Consider the following 18,825-nt stretch of genomic DNA (forward strand, 5'->3'; position numbering starts at 1 on the left):
AGAGAGAGAAAAAAACTTTTCCGGAACAACAGTTCATTAGCACCTCACTATTCATAATTGCGTTGTTTGATGAGAAAACATGACAAAACACTGAGCCTGCTATAATTTGCACAAATACAAATTTCATTGTTTGGAAACAAATCCGTAATTCAATGTTTATGTTGTTGTTGTTGTTTTAATATAGGTGTATAACAAGCAATAATAGGAGTGTTCATTCCATAGCTAACATAGGATAGAAAGGTTGATTCGTGGTTCGGTACATTGATTTACAAGGTGTAAACTAATTCTTATTGTGAAAAACATTAACTGATTTTTCACCTTTGATTCAACTTAGCGGTATTTATAGAGATAGCATTTAGCCACAGCATACTGCCTTCCCACTTTAACCAGCGCAGAAATAGGAACGTGGCTGTTTAATACGTTCATAAAGCTGCTTAGTTTCTCTTGTCATTTCATGCTGAAACCTTTTTTAATAGCTATCATTATGATAGAAGCCATGCATAAAAATTCCCCACCTTTGAAAGTAAAGCAGCAAATATTCAGAATCAGAATAGCCAGTGATGGTTTTAATTGCAGTTTTTTAAAAATTCAGGGTTTTAAATTAGGTCTTGATCCCCCAAAATCCTCAGCATCCTTAAATTACACGAGCAAAGCCATTCAATTCAACGTGATTACTTCTAAAATAAGGACAACTCACATGACTGAGCATTTATAGCACAGGACCTATAATCAAAATTATAACAATGACTCCTCATTACTTTCACATTCAAACAAATTGATCCTCATCCTTTGAGAGTTTCTCTCAAATCCAACTACGTTTGTGGAAGGAGTCTAACAGAGACGGGGAACGAAATAAAGACAGAAAGACGAGAGATATAAACACGCACACAAAACTACGAGCACTGACAAATCGAAAGCTAACAGATGTGTGACTTCTAATTAGTTATAATAATCTGTGCTTCAGCGCCACTGGAACAAGCCTCTCCTGCCTTTGGAAATTAAACAGCTTCCGCTGGAGTTTTAAACTCTGAGTGCTTCTAAATTTATGCAAGGAAAAAAACTTGCCTTCAGTAAATTTTAGATATTTACAGTGATAACTTTATGAAAGGAAAATATTAAATTATAATTATCCTAAACAGACACAGTCTTGTGAAACTAACCCTACATTCATATGAAAATACAAAGCATTGACTATAATGAATTTGATTCATCCTTGGACACAAAGCTTTACCACAGTAAACTCAGTCAACTGTTGCTCTTGCTTTTATATTCATAGTACTTAAATAGCGCACTTTAAAACAAAAAACACTCCAATTGGCTTTTCATACATCCACCCTCCCCAAAAATAACGCACTTGAAAAACCCAAATGATATGAAAAGGCTTCAAGGCCTCTTTTCTCCTTTTCACAGCACTTTTTTTTTTTTTATTTCTGTTTGCAGTAATCTGCCTTTCACTTTCTCATTGCTACAGAACAAACGAGGAGGCTCAGCACTTTGAAAAGGGGGCTCAATGTGTAATGGGTCCACTAGAATTAATTTAGTTGCACCAAATCCATTGAGCAGTGAGGTTTTTTTCTCTTCTCAAATCATTTTGAGTCGGACGCAGCCCCCAGCCTTTGTAATTCTAGTAAAGCACTTAAAGTGCACAGTAGGTGTTCATCAGGACCATCTGGTCAAAAGCAAAACAAGCTGCTGATTTTGCCTTTGAATAGAATGAAGCAAGTGTGAATTAGTCTCTTCAATTAGCACTATTACAACCTGTCAAGTGCATATTGTAAAACAGGATTATTACAGTATTGGTCACCAGTGCAATTATTTACTCTCTGCCTTTTCTTGCATATAAAAATGTCCATGTTTACCAGTTTTTGATAACTGAAGATCGTTTCTTTAATGATATGCGCATCCAAACCCACCAAAACCAAATTACAGGTTATGAAACATGTTCTGCCAGGAATATAGAACGCTTCATAATTAAAAGAGAAGTAAAAGAGAGCCCTTCCATTACCTCCAATCGCATTTTCTCTTGCATGAAAAGAGAAATGGTTGTATGCCTTCATCAACGCATTCTCTTAGAAACAGATCTCTAAGGCAGACATTAAGGTATTTTAAATGCCTAATAAAGTTATCACTTTCAAAGAGGTACCAAACAGATGGATTCCCCTTATTTCCCAAGAAACTTCTTTTTCAGATAATTGATAACGTGACAACTTACAGAAAGTTTATCACAAATTCGCCTCAGTATACAGAGTTCAGTTTAGCAACGTTCTGTTCTTCTCTCCAAGGAAAGTCCTCTCTCTTCCTTCCCCCCCAAAATCATGAAGTTGTTTTACCTGAACACAAATAGACTTTTTCTCTGCTGGTTTAAGAAATCCAAACCTAGCTAGCCAGACAGCACTCACTTCACACTGCAGAACAGCGATGCTGCAGCGATAGATGTTCCATTTACTGTTCTCATTACTTAGGATAAATTCAATATCATTTTTACCTACTAAATTTCTTTAAACAGGGAGAAAAAAAAAAAACAAAAAACAAAAAAACAAACAAAACAAAAAAAAATGCAATTTTCATAAAAATAATTTAAGGAACTTGAGTATGTATGGCCACAACATATTCTGCTGGTTCCTGTGACAGAAAGAGAACAACAGCACAGAATGTTTGTGCACCTTTGCAGACAAAAACAATCTGCAAACTACTGGTTTTTATTTGCCTAAGAATAGAGTAACTACTTTAAAAGAATTTAAAAGCTCAATAATATGACAGCTTCTCATGTAGGTACAATATTTGGAGATGGCTGATATTAGCATCTTTGGCAAATGTATTCTACTGCAATTAGTTATAAAGAACACGATCTTCACATACGTGTTGTGCCCCCTGTCAGTGTCTGACCTTTTCTATGGGTGAGCTCACTCAACAATGAGTTTGAAAATATTTTGTACAAATATCAAAAATCTGATCTGAAAAAGGTACAAAGCTCTCAATGGGAATCTTTTTTCTGTATTGAAACTAATTCATCTGCTTGGCTATATTTACACATTACAATTATTTAAACCTTTTAAATAAGGCTTCCGCCTGCACAAATGTTCACTGTGTTTTCATCTCCTGTTTCGCATTCATCGACTTCTCTAAAATAGTTAAAAAAAAATAAAATAAAAATCAATACAAACTCTCATTAGGGTCTGGCAGAACTGAATTTCAAGCTCATCTCATCCCAAGCAGTTCTATGTACACACAGTTCCTCCTCCTGCCTGCAGTGCTATTGGATACATTGCTTTTCGTATTGCACATTAGCCAGTAAATCTATAGGGAACAAAGAACAAATATATTACCTATCACAGGTGACAGGGATGCTTCGATGCTAGCCTCTGATTACTTTATTGGCTAAAGGAATGGAATAAATAGCAGATGCAGCCATGCAAAGGCAGCCTGCATTTTAGCGACCCATCTTTGCATTGTTTGCACAGATTTTATGTTTTACTAGGAATTACAGTGCCTGGTACATGCTGCACCTACTATTCTCAGCTGGACTCTTCAACAAAAAATTCACTGATCTACAAGAGGTTCAACGTTCTGCATATTTAACTTGTCCACCCTTTAGCAGCCACAGGCTGCGTACACTGGATACTTCTGTAATCCTGCACGCAGGAATAACAAAAAAGGCTTCAAAGTCTCTACCAGCAGTAAAACAGACAAACGCCAACTCTTCCTTTATGATGGACGTACCCAGTTTGTTAAGATTTTTTGAGACTTTTCCCTGCGTCACTGACTTAACCAACACGAAGCGTGAAGCACACTGTCGTGACAAAGAGTTTGCTGCAAATTAGTTTGTGTACACTCCACGATGAGAATACAGACTTGGTTTCCATTAAACACTTAGATATCTCCTATGCAAAGGAGAGCCCTTCTCCTCTATCAAATAATATAACTAAAACTTGCAAAAATAGTAGAAATCTTAATTTCATAACTAATTTCATAACAACAGACAGGAAACCTTTCATGCTGAATGTGGCAATGTGTTATAATATTTAGCACATGGCTTGTCAAATCAAAATCAAAAAATCCTCATACTCCAGCAGGGATAATCTCTACAAATTATTTTAGCAAAATAAAGAGCAAGTACTCAGATGGAAAGCTCTTTGTAATCTTACAAGTATTAGCAGTTCAATTTGTTATAACTGCCCTTATTTAGCCATACAATACACTGGAAATATATTAATTTACAGTCTTCAAACTGGCACAAACCCCACTAATTTCCACTTTAAAATGCGGAGCATGGAAAAAAAAGTAATCATGATATTTCCCCGAACAGTATCTGCCCAGAATTAATTTAATACTGCAATTTTACAAGAACAAACAGATGTCAGAAACCTGTGACACAGATTAATTTGCAATTTAGGCCAACATGTTGTCGTTAAGTTTTCAAGTTAACAACTGCCCTGCCCAACTCTCTGAAAAATAATAAACAGAACAACACAGAGAATTTGATAATATCATTTTTTGATTTGAGCTCCGATGATTCCCTACAGGCTGATGAGTCCGCATCAACATAACCAATAGAGATTTCTATTTCTAAAACCTGAGAAATTACATCTTAATTTGTGAAGAGCTGAAGATGCCGATAAAACATGTAGAAAAAAAAGAATAAGAATCATCCAAAATCCAGCTACTGATATAATACAAGAGATACTGTGCAAGCAGGCCTGAGCTTAAGGCTTCTCTCAGTTAAAGAATTTTTGGTTGGTTTGTTTCCCCATTAAATAGCAAGTTGCTTTTTGGTTTGTTTCTTCTTTTAGAAACATCAAATCATCCAAATATCACTTATTGTTACATTCGATATAACGAACACACGGAACTGAAGCAACAGTGTTTTAATAAACCAAAGCTGACAGCTCAGTGGATTTTGCACTTAATTCTTTGCAATAAACTCTGATAGTTTTCAAAGGGTGGCAGGTTTGGAGGGTTTTTTTATTGGAAACGGCTGGAAAAAAAAAACACTATTAGCACTCCAAATTTTATGGGATAGATAACAACAAACCAAACAAATTGCCCTGCAGAGACAGTTGCACCCAACTGTGGCAAACAGTCGAACACTCTTAGAATTTCAAATATTTCTCTTAATAATTGATGCAGTCATTTTGAATCTTTCTGCATAGGGTGCACCGTGTGAGAAGATTGCATTAACACTGCTTAAACATTTCAACTTGTCAGTATGGCCAACTCGATTTCGGAAATATTTGCAGTATTTTCCCATCGAAACAGTAATAAAGGTAGAATAAATATATGCCACTGCTTTATAATCACTGAACATTAATGAATATTTTATGTCTTTTCAAATCTCCCTGTTTAATTTAAAAGGGTGAAATTAAGTCTCCTCCCTGCAATATGCCAATTATCTGTAAATCAAACAATAACTTGGCCATTATACTCCTTTTTGTTAATATACCAGAAGCTAATTTGAGAACACTGAATGGTATTCTCAGGTAATAATTGAATAGTCCTTCCTGCCCTCTTGTGGTTGGCAGCTGCAACTTCCACGATTACAAAAACACGTCAGAAGGAAAGTAAACTATTAATTTGTTAAACGGAGAACATGACAGTAAAGGAAAATCGAACAGTCTCTTAAAAGGATAGAAACGTGTAAGAGAAAAGAAGGAAAAATACCATCAACTCCTCCAAATCACATAAAGTGACTGAATTCATCAGTCATTCATTGCAATCTATGATCTATGCTAAAAGGGGAAAAAAAAATTACAAGGTCATTAGGGAGTTAACATGTAAAATAGTGCTTGTTTTCAATAATTAGACAAATGTTCACCAATTATTTTGTCTCAGCCAAGTCCCCAGGGATTTCCACAAGACTTTGCACAGACAGATACATTCACCTGTTTGCCACCAATAGCACAAGAAGGTCCAGCATTCTTGTTTCATTTAGACTTTGAAATTATCTTCGTAATTTTATACACTCTAATGCATGTACCACTTAGACACAGAAAAACAAGGCAAATTAAGGTTTGATGCTCTTACTAATACGGGTATGTAGGTGTATGTGGGTTTTTTGGCTTCCTTAGGGGAGAAAATTATAGCTCGCTTATAAATCAAGCCGACTCCATTTGATAACATGTTGACTGTAAACAGCATGTAAAGCCTAAATTCCCATCCATCATCACAGCTTTTTCGGTCCTTTAAGTCTGGTGAAACATACCAGAAAATCAGTAATTGATACGGTATAGATAAAAATAAACAAACATGCAATACATGAGTAAGTGTGATGTTTTTCCTTCAGGATCTCACTATTTAAAACTGTAGGTAATTTGAAGGTTTATGGGAGTAATTGATTAAAATATTTGATTCTCATTTTAAAGAGTAGTGCTCGACTCCTCAAAAAAAACCAAACTGCTGCAACTACATTTGTATGCTTGTACTTAAAAAACAATAACAGCACTTAGCATGCAAGGTTTACAAAACTAAAACAGGGAACAGGGTTTCATGCAGAGGAAAACTGAAATTTACACCTTAAGAACAACAAGATTCAGAATGGAAACAGTTGATAATTACTTCTCACTGCTGCATGGAATAATGCTCTGATAGCTACTATTGTTGGACTTGAAATAGTTCAAATGAAACACTTCCATAAAACATGTTTAACTCTAGAAGATTGAGGGAAGTGTCAGATCAATAGCAAGCACACATTTCATGATAAAAGCAAACATTTAATCTTAATATTTCATAATACGAATTCTTAAGATTCCCATTTCTGTACTGTTTGTGGTATTTCCAGAAGTTAGCGGGTTATATGGAAATAGCATCCCAAACATGTGGTGTTAGATACACTACGAAGCATTAGAAAAAGAACCTTTTTGCTTAGAAAGGAATTCTAAAAATCACGCAGCGACTCCTTGTTCTAAATTCAGAAGGTCCAGATTCATATAGAGATATTTGCTCCTAAGGGTTTTAATTTTGATGAAGTTCTCTACAATATCACCCCTTGCTGGCCATTCTACAGAACAGCAGTGACATCTATTATATAAAGAAACTATAAGGCTACCAAGCAAGTAAGAACTGGAGCACTACGATAACAAACAGCATTCATTACAGGCATAAAATGAAGATGGAGCCAACTAAAAGAGCAGATAGCAAGAGATTCAAAGGTCTTGAAACTAAAATGTATCTTTTATCATCACTATGTAATAACTCAGTAAATGCTGCATGCATATTTTGTTATTATAATGTAAAAAGTAGCATCTTTCCTGTATAAGGTAACAGAAAACTTTTTGTCCTTTAATCAAATTATAGTAATCTTGATGAGCGATTTGATTAAACTAAAAAGAAGACTAATAAAACAAAGGAGTTTCCAACAAGACCATGTGAAACTGTCTTTAACAGAGCTGGCATTAGCTATAATGAGCTACATTTATTCTTCAGCTGCGAAACAGCACTCACCTCCTGAATGGTACTGCTTCCTGAGAAGTTGAGGTTGTACTCCCGCTGGACTTCTCGATGGGTGATGATCAGCATGAAGTTTTGATTTAATGACTCCTGCAGGGCTCTGAAATGGTTGAAAGAAAAACAAGAAAATCAGGGATAAGCGTGTTATAGCTTGTTTTACAGATAGATGCAAAAACCCCAGGGTACCCTAAACTCTACACGGACAAGTCCAGGCACAATATTATCATCGCTCTTTTCACTCTTAAATGCAAGGAGGCATGCTGAGAATGACCAAAGGCCATTCCTGATCTCCTTCCTTAATAAGGTGACTGCAGCCCTTAAAGCTCTTCAAATGTTAAGTATTCTCAAAATTGAGAGTCACATCATCTTCACAAACATCAGGTACATTTAGCACTCATTATGTCATTAATACCAGGCTTGTAAGCATATTGATGACCAGTCAAAATATCAAGCTACGATGCACATTAAAAACCAATGGTAAGTAGAACAAGGCAAAGCATGCTCTCCATTCTCTGGGGTTACCTGAAGCATAAAATCAAATGGAAATTCTTCCATTCAGTTTCAAAGCACATAAACCTAGCTAATAAGAACTGGAAAACTAACCACAGCAAAATTTCTCTCAGGGTTATTGAGCGCTTAGAAAAGTTAGTTCAGCTCAAGTCGTTTGAACTGTACATTCAAATATCTTTAATGATAGGAATTAAAAGAAAATCTTAAGATACAGATTAACCAGGTCAACTTCATGTCACAAGCTTGTTTATTGTGATTTTCCCAGTAACAAAACACCTAGATGTTAGAAACGCATCCTGTTTAATTAGGTACAAAATTATGTCAGTATCTTCTGTCAAAGGACATCTATCATTGAGAAAGCAATTATAGCTGAGTACAAAAACTTACACAGGCTACAAAACTGCATTATAACTGCATGCTACACTTCTAATCAATATTTATTCAGACTCGACCCATTCAGTAACATCTGGAATTAGAGTTTATCTACTTTATGTTTCCTTATAACACACTCTTAAAAGAATGCGAAACATTTTTTTTCCTTCAGATCTTCTCGTTTCCATCACAGTTCAATATGCCATTTCTCTGAGTAATAAAGGACAAATTCAGTATGCAGATGAGTACGGCTGTATCTTAAGATACAAGAAGACAAGAAAGAATGCTAGATTATTTGAGTCTTGATTTGTTAGTTTTTCCTTCTACTGTAATTACTGATCTGCAGTTTGGCTGCTCAGTTGGTAAGGAGCCCATGCAATACTCAATGGATGCTTTAGCAAGAGATGCATTTGCTTTAGCATCTCAAGAAAAATTACCTTACAAAAATATCTTCACTCAGCAACGTAATTTGGATTCTGTGACATCTTATACATAACAATCACATACTACAAAACAAAATCATAAAGTGCAAGTTCTCTTGTCTTTAATGTGCTTTTGTAATACGGAAAACTAATTTAATTCATTGCTGATGCTAGGTATGTTCTAATGTACAACAGACACTCTGCACGCAGCTGAATTAAGTGAACTCTGCTGAATGTGCAGTCAGCTCCATTTGTCACAGACTCATAAGAACAGGTTGGAAATATTAAAAAATACCTAAAAGTGCTGCAAAGGAGACTCTGAGAGGTTGCATGCTTATTTTCATGGGTAATTCTAATTGGATTCTTAGTGAGTTTAGCACTGCTGTAACCATATTTTCTTTTGGCAAATGTTCAGTAGCAAATACAGCACCCTGTTGTGCTTTTCCAGATTCTGACTTTTTTCCTTTGTTTTTAAGCAAGAACTGGAGGCAACCGATATGCATAACTGTTCTAAAAATGTTATTAATTACAGCATATGGATTCTATTGTCACAAAGGTTCTCCTAGAGCTATGCTTGACTCTTAAAATTAAAAGCTTCAAAGTAACTATATATTTCAGCATCTCTACATTTTGGACTTCTAAGCGAGAGAAGCAAATGCTGTTAACAAGTAAACTTCCTGTATTTATTCACAGCCAAATACAAAGAGTGGGCTGAAATTTAGGGTAGCTTAAAAAAAGTTGACTAAAAAAGTTGTGTAAAGAAGTGTTTGCAATTCAAATGCATGGTCAACTTTTCACTTCTTTTTTACAGAAAAATAAGGTAACAAGAAAAACGTGCCAGGTAATGCTTACACAGAAACGCACTGGTCCATTGACCCAATCCTTTGAGCTCCTGTATCAAAACTTGACGTGGCCTGGAAGCCCTAAGACATGGACCATATACCTTAGAAAGTCAAGGAGAGGAGGAACTGTCAGTGCACCTGATGGGCAATAGGTGCCCACACTCCTCTGTAGGATGGGGTTGATTTGAACATAGCACCGGAGAACCAGCCATATAGATCCCTCCTAAATTCATCTCCTCAAGCCATGCTCAAATGTACAGTATAAAATTACCTAAGCAAGACATTACTCCTGACAGTTGATGCTTTTTTCTTTAAGACATGGACATAACAGACACTGAACACTAGGCAATTTTCTAAAATTACTGCATCCACGTATGCAGCAGTTTTGGTTTCCTTCAAATGTAACTAGTTGACCACAATCTTCCAAATGAAATGTCTGAATTGAAAGAGAAAAAGAAAAGGAAGAGATGAGGAGGAGAGGATGACGAAGAGAATCAGTGTCAAACTCCGGTTCCCACTGAAGGCAAGATTTTTATTTATTTTTTTGTTGTTTTTTGCCACCAACGCTAACAGAATTTAATTAATCTGAGGATTAATTAGTGGTGAAAGGAAATAAAATTCTAGAAGCAGAATTAAAGGAGGCCACTTTTATCAGCAGTGCTTCCCCCCTGCTGCAAACTCTAGCTTTCAAAAGCATTTGCTGATAGGTTAATGTTACTTATTTTCCCCACAGCTGAATGATTACACATTCATGTCAGCGCAGGAGGGAAGGGAACTTGACTGTATTTTTAGGCACCAACCATCCATTATAGAAACTGCCTACATCTGGAAAGCAAAGCAATTCTGAGAACAGGCAAAAGAAAATAGTCCTTGTTCTGATCAGATCTAGCAAGACAAACTTAGATCATCTTAGGCTTACATATGGACTGCCCTTATAGCGCTTGTTATCAGCTTTATCATAATGAGCAGGAACCTCGGTGACAGACCAAGATTCAGTTGGGGTTGAAATTGCATAATACGCAAACAAAAAATGTTCCTCTTTAAAGCTGAAATTTCAAGCAAATGAAGTTACAAGAAAATCTTTCATTCAAATAACAGGAATGAGAGCCAGGAATGAGTTTATTCATGGGCTCACCATTTAAATTCTAATACAGCAAGATTTATAAACAGCAAGTTTATTACATGAAAAAAAATAATATTTAGCCTAAAAATGCATAACTGCAAATAATGCTAGACTTAAGGGGACAGCAACTGTGCAGTCTACACAATGCTGAAGAAAGATTCCACAGGTAGTGGGGTTTATATTTTAAGCTTCTTCATCTTATTGTGCTGAAAAGCTTTATATATTAAGTGAGCTGTTGTATCCATTGTGAAATGGATGATTTAATGCTTTCATTTCTGATTTAATACTTTGCTTTCTAAATTGCATTTTTCTTGGAAATTTTAGTAACGTTTTTAACTTAGAAACCAAAAGTACATCCGTAATCAGTGATCAGCAAACATCCCTTTTCATCTCAGTTCATTTTGTTTTTGTTTTTTAAATGAAATGCATTCAGAATGTCCTAATAGGCAGTAACTTCCTCAGCCACGAGATTTCCAGAACCTCAGAATTTTGTATAAGTAGGCTTGACACAAGGTAATTAACATTTCCATTTTAAACTTACGGATTTATACAGGCTCATGTCAACAGAAGTCCAAATTTACTGTAATTACAGATTATTTACATTAAAACAAAATAAGAAATCAGTATGTAAATGTAATGTTTGTTGTAGCTAATGCAGCAAGAGATGGTAGATTAGGTTCAAACAGCAATCAGCAAATCTGGCTGACATGTAAATGAGCAGAAGTCCCTTTGTTTACATTCTATTGCATTTTAAACTTCAGGATTTTTAAACTGTCTCATGAGCAGATGTGAAAATAAAACATTAATCTTACCATCCTTATTGATGCTCTCAAAGTAACTAAAGCAAGGCGCTGTTCCTGTCCAGCTAAGCAGACAATACTAATAATTGGAGTTGCAGGTTACATCATTCTTAATTAACACTCTGCTACAGTTGATAACATACACTAAGACACCATGTCATAATCGCTGCTCTGCATCAATCCAAAAAACATGTACTCAGCAAAATACATGCCCATTACTTCCAACACCCGTATAATTTTTTTTCCTGCCCATACAAACAATTACATTTCTAAAATAAATTACAATCACTTGGCAAAAAATACATAACTGTAATCACCTCCAAGATACAGAATCATAGAACTGCCTAGGCTGGAAACGATCTTCAAGATTGCCAAGTCCAACCATGAACCTGACCTAGAGCACATTTGGTCAAGCAGCTTTAACTGCCTTTAACTTTCCAGTGATACGTCAGGTATATAAGAAATAGTATCTAACACTTGATGTTCCTCTCCATTGCATTTTTCCAAACCTTTCTCCTGAACTGAACAGAGCCAGCTTTCTAGAAGCAACCGAAGCAACAAAGGTAAGAAAAGCCACTGTAAGGAAGTGAAGAATCCAATCCAACAGTTAGTGCAAGGGATTGCTCCCTTGGACAACTGAATGATGGACTTTCTTTGATACCTTTCTATTTAAAACGGATTTCCAAAGCAAATAATGTTTTTCTCACTTGTCCTATCCAGCAAATTTATACACATTCACTAGCTTCAGAAAAATCTGACAGTGTCACAAAGGACTCAAATACCAGGCATAAATCAACAGCAGGATAGAGAAAAGGGACCCAAATTACATTAAGCCAACTGCTGGTCAATGATCGCAAGAAATAACTACAACATTTGGTCTCGTCATTCACTATTACCTGACTACAGAACTACCTGGAGAACAGAAGCAGAGCAGGCTGGCAGTCTAAGCAGTTGAAAAAACAACATGGGCTACTGAATGCATGGGAGGCACTGAAGTACTGCCAGAGTAAGTAAGATCAAAGGAAGATGGAGAGAGAAGGAGATGAATTACTGAAGCTGCTGGGATGAGGTAGGCATCACTAGAAATCATGCTTCACTACATCAACAGTACACAGAATACGCTGTCTTCTTCTAGATGTGGTGCATGGACAGGTATGGCTTTGCCAACCTGACATGTGCTATTTGACATTTCAATTTAATCTTCACACCTCAATTTATTAACAAGCAGCAGTCATTCACAGGGTTTCTATTACCTATGAGAGCTTTAGATATGCCACTTATGAATGAAGATGCCCTATGAGATTTTTGCTTGTTTAAACTGCAGGATCACTTTGCCATTCCACTTAGATGCCAGTTTAAGTCAGTTCTGGGTTAAGGCCATTCAGTCTGCCACAAACTTCAATGCCTACATGCCAACACACTGGAAAAAAATGTCTCGAACTTTATTCTCACAGAGCATTAAGAACAGAAACAAACTGGAGTTTTATAGAGCTGAGACCAGACTACTTCTTTCAAAAAGGCTTATGTATAAAACATCACATACTAAAATCTCAGGTTTCTCATATATCACTTTCTGGAGATATTGAAATCATGGCTATTCTTCTATATTTCAAAACAGAAGGCATTGAAAGAAAATGACAGATGAACACGAAAAGTAAGAGGCAAAGTTCCTTAACATCCATTAATAAGATATGAGAACATCATGCTTTTAAAAATTGAGGGTATCAAACTAATCTGCATAATAACTGACCTAACAGTAGGCAGTAAACAGTGTAACTGGGTTTGGTACATTGCTTCAATTAGATGTGTTTTGATCTGCATTGATGCTTTAATTGGAGGCAAGCCTCCCCTTTCATCTAGGATTTATGACTCCAAGGGATGATCTAGCCTTCAAATTATCTTTAAGTAGCCACTAATTAATCATCATTTGCTATCCCCAAAGGTACCAAATTTATCTTAAAAATATGCAGAACTCATCTCCTCTAAGAAACAAGTATAAACTGTAAAGGTAACACCCACTGTGATATTAGTAGGAAGTTATTTTAAACTGTTCAACAGAAAAAAAACCTGAGAACTCCTTTCTAACATTTTAGTGCTGTTAAATAGTTTATTTCCATTAAAATCATCAGCATTTATTCACAAAAATCAGACACTGAAATTAAAATATACCAGGTATCCACGTAGAAAATTTTGTTACCATCAACATGTTTTTTCCACAGTATTGGCACTATTCTTCAAATAGCTCATGAAGCACAACATCTAATCGTTCTCACTCACAACTACAACTCCTCTCAGCACCTAGAATTCACATCACAGCTCAGTACTAACCTGCTCTTTCTGTTCCACTACCATTATTTCCTCTCTTAATGCTTGTATTTTATTACTATTTATTACTTTTCTTTATAGTATACATCAGTTTTCTTATTTCCTCCATAGCATACAGGGTTATGGGCCTAAGTATTATATCTCTTTCTATTGACCGTCAAAAAATTTCCTTCATCATGTTTGTAGAATATTCTGCTATCTAACTACAGCAGCAGAATCCCCTCTTCAGGCAATCTAGGACACTGATTGATTATGCAATTTCATCATTTCAAACCGCAGTCTTTCTTGCTTGCTTGACAATTTAGAATCAGAGCTACTCCTTTCACACTCAATTACAGTGCACCCTCTAGTGGTTACGGAATAAAATTCATTTTTCCTGGTAAGAACACACCATTCCACCTTCGAGAGTCACATAGACAGGGTAGGAAATAAGACAAATCAATTAGAGCAAAGTAGCTACACATTACTTTACAACAACGAGGAATCCACATTCCATGAAAACTATTTAATTTTCAAACCTTTGCAATATCCACTGATTAGTGAACACTATTAAATTGCTGAGTATTGAAATTGGTAATAGAAGATATCCTGCTTAGAGGAAATTAACTCTAACTATGTACACTTTATAAGTCCAAGAAGAGATGACTAAATCATATAATAAAAAGAACCCTGGTAGAATCTATGGATAAAAGACTTACCCAGAATGACTTGAAGAAGGAGGAGGCAGGTCAGGTGTAAGAACATAAAGACTATTATTTTTTGGCAAGTGTAGAGTTTTTAAAACAGTCTGAAGGAAGAAAAAAATATATGTTAATACAAAACATTTGCTGATTTTGACATATTAGTTTACTTTACTCCTTTCAGTTATAAAATCTTTTTCACAACACCGCCAAATTAAGATGTATTCACTGTTAATTTAATAACATCTCTGCAGGTGTGCTGCATTGTATATAAATACACTGCAAAATACACTGCAAAATGATGTTTTTATAATGCTTTAGTTTAATAGTTCCTCGTAGAGCTTTCACCTGAAACATCCAACACTCAAAAACTCAGAATCCTTGCACTGTCATCCCCACCCTCAGACCCTCACTTTGAAACTCCAAATACAGTTGACTGAAAACTTACACTATCATCTACATCTCCAGTCTTCCACCCCTTTAACAGCATTTTGGACGCAGGAATCTGAAGTTCATTTTCTAGAATATGTTTGATATCTCCTGAAGACAAAAATGAAGAAAATGTCAAGAAATCCATGTATATTATATATATATTATATATATATATTATATGTGTATAAAATATACACATTTTTCTCTTTAATTCCAAAAGCAAGGAAAATGTACAGTGAACACCAGTTTTAGAGTAGTTACCATTGTGACACACATTTTAAACAGTAACAAATAAATTAAGGTAAAAATCACATAGAACAAGAATGCGATTCACACAATCACATGAGGATACAGCGATTTGGACATATTTTGAGTAGCTCCACACAATCTATGCTGTCTAGATCCATACATCTGCAAGTGTGTGCTATCTGGAACAGTGCACCTTGCCAGAAATAAAGTGCATCTGCATTACTGATACCCAGTTCCACAATCAACAAATCTAGTTCTAAGGAACTGAAGTGTTTGTATATTTGACCAGTCAGACAGATTTCTCAGTGTTTTGCACATTCTGTTCCTCCATCCTGGCTTTCTACCACATTTGCTCTTCCTCATGTTGGCATGGACTGTTCCTGTGCTCTGAAGAGGTCATCCTTGAAGATCAACCATCTCTCTTAGGTCTCTTTGCCCTCCAGGGCAGTCTCTCCTGGGATTCTGTCAAGCAGATCCCCGAACAAGCCTAAAGCTGCTTTCTTGATGTCTATGGTTGAAGTTCTATGATTTACCTTTCACACTTCTCTCAGGATTTTACATACAAGGCTGAAAGCAGTTAAGAAAAACCTATCACCTACTACACCCACTATGGTAGCTGAAAAACTCTGATTTGGTCACTTTTACATCTACTTTGGATGTAACTCATTGCAGCACCATGCCGTGCTAAGTAACGCTAATCCGGAATTCGACTAAGCACCACTAGGTGGCACCATAAAAATACCAAATCAAACGCCAACAAGAAAAAAAATAAGGATCCAAAGTTTGAGCTCCAAGGCTTCATCACAGACAAAGCGACAGCTCAACAAATTTTTAATCAACTATTTCCTGATGCATTTGTTTTGATGTGTATATTGTCTTAAGAAAAAACAATAATGCTATTTTTCCTTAGGAAGAGTAAATTAAGTCATATGGGAAATATAAAAAAGAAGATGCTTGCAACAGTAAGAACAGCATATTTCTAAAATACTTGTACAAAATGCATCTTATTTAGAATAAAAACAAACAACCCTGATAACAAAACTCTTAATTTCCCCAAAAAAGAGACCAATAAAAAAGAAGGATGCTACAATGCTTTTCACACCTAGAAGAATTCTCTGAATTGCACCACTAATCTTACGTAGAAAGTGATGATGCTATAGAGATTCAAAAAGGAAATGGTAAGATGATCCAACTTATTTGTTGTCTGCATCTACACTAATCCTACTGCAAATTACACTTTCTTGCCTCAACTTAATCAGTAATCTCCGTTTTGTTTATGAACTAAGTCCATAAGACATCTAGATGTCAAAATAAATATTTGATAGATCACTAACCCTTACAATGGATTAGTGAAATTTTGCTTTTTTTGAGCTGCAGAGGTTTGAAAATGGTTAGGAGCTATGAAGTGCATTTGGGGGGGGGCATTTTTTGAGGGGTTTTCTTTTTTCCATATGATTTAGATATTGGCAATCAGGTCTTTTTAGTTCTATTTTAACAATTTTACTACAACAGTTATGTCATGTTTACACATTCTTACCGACTGTAGAGCTGTCCTCAAGTACTACATCCACATTTCTATCTCTGTACTCAACCCTGAAGTCAAGCATTCGAGGTTGTCTTTCCACTATTTGTCTAGATGGCACTACATGGCGAAATGCTGAAGAAGATGAAGAAGCTGCTGTAGAATGACTTGTGGGGCCATATGCTGGTCCTTGTAAAGTCTCTCCACCGTACTCACTGGAAGGAGACACAAATAAGAAAGGATGAACAAACAGATAATGTTTAAATAAATAAAGATTTATGTAGTAAAAGGAACAGTATTGCTCACTGCTGTCCACAGCATATACCTCTTGAATAGACCACACTGTCATATCTGAAAAACCCTGTTTTATTCATAATCAGAAATTAACCTTTGTATTAAAAACATTAATATTTCAAGGACTCAGAATGGCAGCTTAAAAGACAAACAGGTATTTAAGCCACTATTTTAGTCTAAAGTTCACTATGTAATTAACTTTAGATTTAGCTTGAGAAGTAGCATTATTTCCTTTTCCAAGATTGCTGAGACCATATAAAAACTTGCACCGCCAGTTTCCTATATCACTAGGCAATTCTATAGTCTAAGTTCTATATCACATGCAATTTAGAATATTAAGGATAGCTTAAAATAAAGCTTAGAATAAACTGGGAAACCCTGGTTTCCCAGAAGCACATCTCATCCTCCTCAGTGAACCTCTCATAAAAGTACCACATAACTGAGATTAGAAACAAAGGTAACAAAACATTATATTTAAGGAACGTATCACTAGGCCAAAGAAAATTATGATGTACTGAAATAAGGTTTTGCTGGCACAACACTTCACAGGGTAAGTCTAGAGCTTCACGCTGTAGAAAAGACCCACTTCAGAGGTTTAAAGAGTAAAGGGAATGGTCTTATTATCAGGCTTTTAAAAAGTTTAAATACTGAGCAATATGTTTGTTGGGTTTTTTGTTTGTTCTTCGTTTGTTTGATTTTTAATTTGATGCCCAACCAAAACTTAGTAATTGTAACCATTTTTGTTAGCAGGCCTCAGAAGCAAAGAAAATTCTGATTCTCAGGAGTTGAATTTATTTATTTAAATGCAACACAACAGAACTATAAAATAAACCTGACTTCAAGATCAGCTGTATTTAGTATATCTCATTCCATTACAAAAAGTATTTTACATATCTGACTTGCAATCTCTAAGGAAGCATGAAAAGCCACTAAAAAGCATCCAAGTCAGTAAATTAACCTCATCTGAAAGCCACTGGAAAATAGGCTTCTAAGTCTAATTTTAAACTTTTAAGGCCTAATTTTAAACTTTTAAACAGAATTTTAAACAGAAGAGACTTGCTTGAGCTACTTGAGAGAGGCAGTAGCTCAACTCCTGTTCTGTTGTTTTCAGTTGCCTCATCAGTACTTAGGAGATCATGCTCCAGTGACTTCAAGGTATCCAGGCATCAACACATGAGCCAAATTTCAATTTGAAATCAGTAAAGCTAGTTTTAGAAGGGAGAAACTTTATTTTACCCAGCATAATTTCTACCAGCAGTTAATGACCTAACAATGAATATAAGCTAAAAAAATTATTCAAATAGACAGCTGAACTTATTCTTCACTAGTATGGGAAAAACTGTGAAATCAGCTTTGTCAGGAATTGAATTTGAGGCTCAAAAAACTGCTTTAAAAGAAGAATTATCTCATCACCTTGGATTTAGAAACATAAATGTAACTACTACATAGCATTGTTCTCTGTATGCATACTCCATCCCTCTGTGCTTACCTTTGCAGAATGCCATTTTCTTGTGGTATTACACCATTTATAGCTGCCTGAAAAGAGAAAATAAGCTTTCAATCAAGTATGCAGAAGAAAAAAAAAAAAAAATCAGGACAGGCCCCTATATTTTGCTTTTAAAAGTGGTTGGTTTGCTTTAAAATATGCCACAAGACGTTCTCCATTCAGTAAACAACCCTGGTAAACAACACAGTCACTAAAATACCTTCTTAGAATGAAAAACATATTTAAGTGAAAGTGAACATGAACTGATACTTAAGTTCCTGTATTGGTGCAATAGATTTTCCAGGTGTATTGCAAAGGAATAAAC

At 35.6% G+C, this 18,825-nt stretch overlaps 1 protein-coding gene across 2 annotated transcripts in view; it reads right to left on the reverse strand.

Annotated features, from left to right (window-relative positions):
• Positions 1-18,825, reverse strand: part of FAF1 (Fas associated factor 1) — a 133,239-nt gene that overhangs the window by 88,034 nt on the left and 26,380 nt on the right. The window contains exons 3-7 of one of the 2 annotated variants that reach the window (XM_072343401.1): positions 18,504-18,550; positions 16,736-16,935; positions 14,966-15,057; positions 14,536-14,624; positions 7,438-7,543 (exon numbers count right to left, since the gene is read on the reverse strand). In XM_072343401.1, the coding sequence (XP_072199502.1) occupies positions 7,438-7,543; positions 14,536-14,624; positions 14,966-15,057; positions 16,736-16,935; positions 18,504-18,550 (534 nt within the window). The remainder of the gene's footprint in view (positions 1-7,437; positions 7,544-14,535; positions 14,625-14,965; positions 15,058-16,735; positions 16,936-18,503; positions 18,551-18,825) is intronic. The other variant, XM_072343400.1, reaches the window with a different exon arrangement.

Source organism: Excalfactoria chinensis, chromosome 8 (genome assembly GCF_039878825.1).
Source record: "Excalfactoria chinensis isolate bCotChi1 chromosome 8, bCotChi1.hap2, whole genome shotgun sequence".
Lineage (NCBI taxonomy): Eukaryota > Metazoa > Chordata > Aves > Galliformes > Phasianidae > Excalfactoria > Excalfactoria chinensis.